The sequence below is a fragment of the Panicum hallii genome, chromosome 2 (genome assembly GCF_002211085.1).
Source record: "Panicum hallii strain FIL2 chromosome 2, PHallii_v3.1, whole genome shotgun sequence".
NCBI lineage: Eukaryota > Viridiplantae > Streptophyta > Magnoliopsida > Poales > Poaceae > Panicum > Panicum hallii.
Window position 1 is genome coordinate 43,094,341 of NC_038043.1, and position 8,104 is coordinate 43,102,444.

At 47.7% G+C, this 8,104-nt stretch overlaps 2 protein-coding genes across 2 annotated transcripts; one reads left to right on the forward strand and one right to left on the reverse strand.

The window, feature by feature from the left end:
• Positions 1–222: 222 nt before the first annotated feature.
• On the forward strand, positions 223–912 carry LOC112881083. Its single transcript, XM_025945788.1, has one exon. It carries the CDS (start codon positions 223–225, stop codon positions 910–912), a length of 690 nt encoding a protein of 229 aa, XP_025801573.1.
• Positions 913–1,419: 507 nt separating this feature from the next.
• Positions 1,420–2,704, reverse strand: LOC112881084 (glutathione S-transferase T3-like). The gene is made up of 3 exons (XM_025945789.1): positions 2,591–2,704; positions 2,176–2,505; positions 1,420–2,094 (listed from the first exon to the last, which is right to left on the reverse strand). Exons 1-3 carry the CDS (start codon positions 2,702–2,704, stop codon positions 1,420–1,422), a joined length of 1,119 nt encoding a protein of 372 aa, XP_025801574.1.
• Positions 2,705–8,104: the final 5,400 nt, after the last annotated feature.

Below are 8,104 nucleotides of genomic sequence, written 5' to 3' on the forward strand. Positions count from 1 at the left end.
GATGAAGGTTTGCGTATGGGAGAAAGCACCGTCCTTAAAACTGTAAAGGAGTTTGCTAAAGAAATAATCAAAGTGTTTGGACCTAAATATCTTAGGCCTCCTACAGAAATTGAGTTGAAAAAAATTTAATTAGAAAATAAGGCACGTGGCTTCCCTGGCATGATGGGTAGTCTGGACTGCATGCATTGGGAATGGGCAAACTGTCCGACAAGTTTGGGTGGGATGTACAAGGGACATAAGGGAAAGCCTACAGTCATTCTAGAGGCAGTGGCAACACAGGATTTGCGATGTTGGCATGCATTTTTTGGTCTTCCAGGATCTCACAACGACATCAATGTGCTGCGCCGCTCTCCTATTTTTGATGATTTGGCAAATGGCAAAACACCACCTGTTAACTTTGATGTCAATGGTAACACTTACACCCTTGGGTACTACCTGACTGACGGGATTTATCCTGATTGGGCGACCTTAGTGAAAAGCATAAGTTGTGTAAAGAGTAACAAGCAGTCGGTGTTTGCATCACAGCAGGAAAAATGCCGCAAAGACATAGAGAGATTTTTTGGAGTACTTGTAGCCAAGTGGAAGATTTTGCATAATGCTGCTCGTTTGTGGAGTCAGCGTGACCTCAACACCATTGTGCTGGCCTGTGTCATCCTACACAATATGGTGGTGGAGGATGAACGTGGAGTTGATCTTCCAAGCGTGCACGTGTCAGAGTGGCCAGGTGCAGCTAACCCTCCAATAACTACAAGCAGATCAATGCCTACAATTGAGGAGGTCAATGAAGCTTATTCTTTGATCGAAGAGAAATCCACTGCCCAGCAACTAAAAAAAGATCTTATTGAACATATGTGGGAATTGTATGGGTCGAAGTCTGGACCATTTGCCAAAGAGTCAGTACATCTGAACTAACATCTCAATTAGTTTTAGTAAGAGATATGTGGCCTTCTTTTGTAATATGGCTGAACTTACAGCTGAAATAGTGATAGATCATCATATGGTTGTGTTCTGAATTAATCTATACTTAGTCTGATTAAATACTGCTCTGATCATGGCAGAATTTTTGTAATTGCAATTTCAATGTATTGGTCTGAATTCTAGCTGGTCTGATCATGGCAGATTTTCTGCAATTGCAAAAAATAAAAATATGGCAACATGCCATCTGAATTCTAGCTGCTCTGATCATGGCAGAATTTTTGTAATTGCAAACTCAATGTATTGGTCTGAATTCTAGCTGGTTTGATCATGACAGAATTTTTGTAATTGCAAACTCATGTTCTCAAATAAATAGGCGCACACATTCATGTTCTCGAAGAAACACACGTACAAATTTCTGTTCTGAAAGGAATACAGATACAAATTTAAATTCTTATTCTAGCAGTCATATAGGTGTGACACATTCACACAGTACAAGAGGTTCTATGCTCCATCGGAGTTTTGAGAGGTTCCAATGCCTCTACGTTTCATAATTTCCTGCTGCATGGTGATATAGTAGGACCTCACTTGAGGAGAAAGTTTATCTAAATCAGCTCCCATAATTCCAAGCTCTGCAGTGAGGAGTTGTGCCTCACTTTGTTTCGCCCGGACTTCTATGTCCTGTTTAGTAAGATTGAGCTGCTCCTCCTTGTACTTGTTCCTGACTTCAATGTCATGCTTGTGCAGATCAAACATTTGTTGTGTAAGCTTCATTTTGTCCCCCTTCAAGCTTAAAATCTCTTGCATTTGGGCATCTTGCTTCACTTCGGTCAGTTCATTCTTTTGATGAATCTGCTGCAACACTTCAACAGCTGCATTTGAGGATGCAGATTCTTCCTTGGCCCTTCTTCTTTTTGCACTATCACGACCCTCCGGTCTCTCTAGTGGATCACTTGCACCTTGTTGACCCAGTGGATCATTTGCACCTTGATCACCTACTGGATCATTTGCACCTTGTGTAACTACTGGCTCGGATGCTGCAGGTTCTTTACGAACATTTCGCGTGCTGTTCACTTCCAGCAATTTATCGTTCCATTTTGCCTCATAGCGAAGAATCTTCCAACAATGCATAAACTGAAATGGTTCCTTTTGCTCATACATCTTCACAGCATCCTCAATCTGAAATTTAAAAATGGTACATTTTTTTAGATCGTATACCCAAACAACAAACAGTTTTGTAGAAATCAACAAAGTACTTACCCTATCATATTCATTCTTTCCACTTTCGTTTCTCCTATCCACTTTACTTTTGCATGCAGAAAATGTAGAAACAGCCTTCTGTATGGCACCCCATCTTTTTTGTAAACCAATCTGACTTCTTATTGAGCCATTTGGTTTGTGCTCAGAATAATAATCATATATTCTCTTCCAGTAGGCACCCATGTTTTGATTAACACCTACAATAGCATCCTTACTTATGTTCAGGTAGGCCGAACAAAGAACGGCGTCCTCTTCCTTTGTGAATGCAAACCCCCTCCGAGCAACATTTTTCTGCACAACTCGTTTCTTCCCTTTTTGCATGTTGTTGCACTGCATAGGCAAGAGCACTAGTAATTTCTAGCAAATGCAAGATCAGGACAAGAAGATTAACTAACAAATAGCCTCACAATCCTACCTGTGCAGCAGTAGCAATATCTACATCATCCATTGGAACACCATGTGAGGAGGCTCCATCATTGTGGTGAAACAATTCTTGTAAATCCTCCTCTCCTGACTGACCATACTCCATTCTAATTATAGCAAATAAACTTTGAATCAAACAAACAAAAAAAATCCAGCCTAAACTGCATAGACCGTATCATTGGCTCACTAAAGGATGCAAGTAAACAAGAAGCCATTTAAACTGCATAAACGTAACAATTTTGCAATTTAAACAAGAAGTCATTAGTCATGCAAACCAATAAAAGTAATCCGTAGTTTTTGTCACTCATGCTTTGTCGCTGGCATAGCCTAAAGTTCAGAACAAACTTGGCACACGCACGCTGCAGCCTGGCCGGGCGGTGGCCATCCGCGGTGGTCACTGCCCACTGCCTGCTGCTGCAGGATTGGTTGGGGGCTCGCCGGGACTAGAGTTAATCTGCAGAAGCGGTGCCGGTCTGTAGAGACATCGGAGAACCGAAGTAGTTGAGAGGCAAGTGAGCTAGCTGGGGGCGGAGCGCCGGGGCACCAGCCTGGCCGCCCGGCGACTACGGCCCTGAGTCCGCCCCTGCCCGTGAATCTCTCCTCATCACCAGGTCAACTCAGACAAGACGAGGGGATCGAATCAGGAAAGAGGAATCAAGTCTGGAGGTACCTCGCCGCCGACGCAAACGCAGGATAGGGGCGGTCGTCGCCGCCAGAGCTCACCCGTCGGTGTTGGTGCCGCTCGATCCACTTTCTCTCTCTATTCCGAGGGTGGGCCGTTGGTACTGGGTCGCGGCCGAAGGCGATCTATTTCTGGGTCGCGCCGGGAGCTGCTCTATTTTTGGATCGCGTGTTTCGGTCAGCTGTTGGAGGCCTACAAACTTGTTTCTCGGCCCATTTTAGGTCTAAAGGATCAAATAGATCACCTGTTGGAGTCAGTCTTAGTGTTGATGAATGACAGTCTAGGCTATCATCTCTCCGACTCGCCGGCGGCTTCTGATTCGACGAGTGATTGTTCATCTCCTCCGCTCCGTCGAGCGGATTAGAGCAAGTATTATGAGGCCACCTCAGTAGCAGGACACGTCACAACATTCCTCGCTGGCGGAGAGAGAAAAGAAGACAGAGGGGCTAGCGGGCGCTCTGCATGTCGCCCTGCTGAAACACGGGAATCGAGATAGAAAGCTCGCTCCTAGCTAGTGCATGCATGCAGCTAGCTTTTTCTCACTTCATGAGATCCTCTGCGCAAGTGCCATTCTTATTCATATTCTTACTCCTGGTTTGAAGACTAGCCACAAAGTTATATATCATAGAAAATCGTATGCATATGCAAATATATACTTGCTTCTTTATTATATTCCTCCTCTCAACCAGTTTAGTAGCTAAGCCATTATATGAGTTGGCTATATTATTAATTTTATGTGGCATGGTACTTGCATTTAGCCGGCAACAGGCTAAATTATTAGTTTTGCTCCTAGTGACCAAGAACCGAACGAACTCCAATGATTGCGTAGGCACCTACCGTGTGGCGTGGGGAAGGGTGGTGCTCCAGATCGGCCGACCCCAGCCGGCCCCGCGGTTCGACATGAAGGCGAGCAACTGTGCCGAAGGCGGAGGGCATCGGCGACACGGTCAACAGAAACGCCGGGCGGCTATTGCTGCACGGACGGAGCCCATGGGTTACCGCGGTTTTTGGCTCGAAAATGGCCATGGGCCCGTCGTGGGTGTGTGTGGTGTGACGGGTCCAGCGGCAAGTAGTTTGGTGGGTTCCGCTAGCGCGCCAAGCCCTGTCTTCTTTCCATACGTCACGCAAATGAATCGAGACGGCCCACTATATATATCCTTCCCTCTCCCCATTGCAGCGCTGGATGGCCCAGGTCACGCAATTCAACACCCAAGACCAAGATGAGGAGGATGCAGCGGCTTCTCCAACCGACGTCGTCTTTCGTCAAGCAATTCAGCCCAAGATGAGGTTCCAGTTTCTCCAATCGACGAGGATGGATTTTTCCTGTTTCCGGTTCTTGTGATTGTTTCTATATTTCCTCCAATTTTTAAATAAATTGGTTAGTTTGGTTAAGATTGAATATGGAATCGAACAGATCGAACCTGAAATTCTTATTCTTTATAATTCTTGAGAACCTACCGTTGTTCAATTTTTGATAACTGATTTTTTTTTAAAGAAAAACAAGGAACCATATCAATCGGTCTCGGTTAATCGAATGCCCACTATACCGATAGCCCAAGGCTTTAATGGATTGTTGGAGTCGGAAGGTGTGTGGTTACGCTAGCAACAGAGAAAAAAGGCAGCGGTGACGGGATAACCCATGGAGATGGTTGCAAGCTGGTGGACGCGAGTATAGATCATGCCTAAGCATTCCGTCATGCTAATTTCTAGGCAGATATGTGCTATAGGCACCTCTCCGGATATAAAGGATATAAAGACAAAGGTTAAGGTAGAAGCAACTGCCTAGTCAAGCCTCTGCTCAAAAGCTACTCTAGGGAGGCCCCTATTTTCCCCCGTCAAGCCCTTCTCCCACGAGTGGAGAGGGAAGCCCCTGCTTTTCTATTTCGTTCGTTCCTCCCTGGCGCTGTCGGTGTTTTACTGTCACGCCCACCGAGAAATATCCCTAAAATGGTGAGTTTGTAGGTAGGGTGTTGCCGAGATCAGAAAGTCGAAGGTGCAAAGGAACACAAGGTTTTAGACAGGTTCGGATCGCCGAGAGCGTAATACCCTACGTCCTGTGTGGTTTGTATTGCCTTTGATGGTCGCTGTCCCAAGCGGGTCCCTGTCTGCCCTTATATAGTCTGAGAGGACAGATTTACATAAAAGTTCTAGTCGGATACATGCTCTAGAGTCCTACCCGAATACTTTTCTGGTAGTTCTCTACTATATCCGACTAGTTTTACTACTGTAAGAGTCGTTCTACTAGCCTACGGGTAGTTACACAGATATATAGAGCGTGGGCCATATCCCAACCCTTATCCTACGAAAAGTATGCCACGTGTACCCGTGTACCCGGGTTTGACAAACTCTCGAGCTCCTCGTAGCCGAGTACTGCAGGCGTTCGAGTACTTCTGAAGGCGTTTTCGAGTTCTCCCGAACTGATATACATGATATCATGTTGGGAGCAAATCCCAGCATTGTAAAATGCATGTAAAATTTTTCGTGTTGAACTCTTGCTGAGTCGCATAATGATGCCGGGTAGGTAGTCTGTTACGGTAAGCACCTGATCCCTAATTACCATAAACCGTTGCGCAGGGAGCTTGGCTGCGTGCACGCGTAGTTGCATAGTCGTACAGAAGAGTCGAGGTGTCACGATAAAAGTACGCTATCCGGGTATTGTAACAACCGTTCAGAGGAAACTAAAGCAGTCGGCGCTGTGCAAAAAGAGAACGCTCGTGGAGCACACTTATAAAGTGTAACCCGATAGCCCGTGTTGTAGGGCGGACCGTGCAGGCAATCGGGACACAGGCATGACATGGCCTATGAAGAGAATGCGCGTTGCGTAAAAAATATCCGAGCTTTTGAAGAGCAAGTCGGAAAAAGTATAAGTGACTTAGCTTGATTCGTGGACGATTGGCGACGAGCAGCAACGACCGTCCGTAGAGCCGCAACGGTTTGTTGATAAAGCCAACTGGTTGGAATCGATTCCGACTAGTTGTTGACGATGTGAAGCCACCTCCTGAGTAGTTTTCTTGCCGAAACAAGTAGTCGGAGTAGTCGAATTACACCCACTCGTGGATGGTTGTCAACGAAACCGCAGCAGTCGTCGATGGAGCCGCGATGATTTGTTGAAGAAGCCAACTAGTCGGATTTGATTCTGACCAGTTGTTGGCCGTGCAGAACTAATCGCCAAATAGTTTAAGGCTCGTTAACGACTAGTTTCTAGTTGAGATGAATAGTTGAAGTAGTCGTTGGCGACGTAGATTTGTTGAAGTAGTCATAGCCGGTGACAGCAGCGCGTCTACGCTGCGACGCTAGCTGAAATCGAGCCGGATCATCAGGGTGGCGGTGATGGCGCGTCGTTGTTGTGGCACAGGCTGAATTCGAGTCGATCACGAGTAGGAGCCGGGTTGGATCCAGGCTCGCCCTCACGGTTTCTGATTAGATCGGAAAATCAAATTCCGCCGAGATCCTCGACGAGATCATCCATGTCGCGGCAGGATGCTGTAGCAGATGCCTTCAGCTTCCTGGTTTCAGCAAGGTAGTAGTTGAAGCCACCACCTCATCGGCGATGCAGACCCAGAAGCCGAAGGTGAACGCCGGCGAGGTGGCTGACTCTTCGTTGGAATCTGAGTTGTAGTCGAGAATGGGGGGCCCCTGATGCACGGTGACTCCCTCATCTCGAATCTTGAAGAGGCGATCCAAATCCTCCTCCAAGTCGGGGAGGGACTTGGATCGCAAAGCCTTCTCAGATCGGTTTGAATCCGATTCGAGTAGTCCTGTTGCAGTACGACTTGAAGTCGCGTCAAAAACGGACGTCTTTTCGATCTGGCTGGGCGGATCTGGGAGCAGCAACTCGTTAAGATCATCGATGAAGGAGTCGAGGTTGCTGCGTCGAGTTGCTGCAGGAGCCTCCGGCTTCCTGAAATCGACTAGGTGGCTGATGAAGCCACCCAAGCCGTTGGCGACGTAGATCCAGGAGCCGAAGATGAAGGTTGTGCCCTCGTCGAGCACGTTGCTGGTGAAACTGAGAGATGCCATCGAGTTCTCCAGTGGAGGCTCGATGAACGCCCCTACCTGGCGCGCCAGCTGTCGGTGTTTTACCGCCACACCCATCGAGAGATATCCCCGAGGTGGTGAGTTTGTAGGTAGGGTATCGCTGAGATCAGGGACTCGAAGGTGCAAAGGAACACAAGGTTTTAGAAAGGTTCCGGCCGCCGAGAGAGTTATACCCTACGTCCTATGTTGTTTGTATTGCCTTTGATGGTCGCTGTCCCCAAGGGGATCCCTGTCCGCCCTTATATAGTCTAGGAGGACAGGTTTACATGGAAATCATAGTTGGATACATGCCCTAGAGTCCTACCTAAGTACTTTTCTGGTAGTTTCCTACTGTATCCGACTAGTTTTACTACTATAGGAGCAGTTCTACCAGCCTACGAGTAGTTACATAGATGTAGGGCGTGGACCATGTCCCAACCCTTATACTAGAAAAAGTATACCACGTGTACAGTCTCGTGTACCAAGATCTGACAGGCGCGCTTGCATGGAATATCGCTCTCCCCGCCGGCTACCACCCCCGCATGGCCCACCGGCGGCCAATCGAGCTGGCACCGGCACAAATCGAGCAACGGCACCGACGATACCTCAAGTAAGGGTGGGCCCAAGCTTATAGCGACGCTGGCTTGACGGTTGCAGAGCCGGGGGGAGGGAGAAGGAGCGGCGGCGGCGAAAGCTCGAGTGCCACAGGCCACCATCGGGGCCAACCACAGCACCCTCGCTCCTTCGTGCCAGTGCACTTGCTGCCGTCAGGGCCACCCCACGTGCTCCTACTCCTCCGCACCGCGG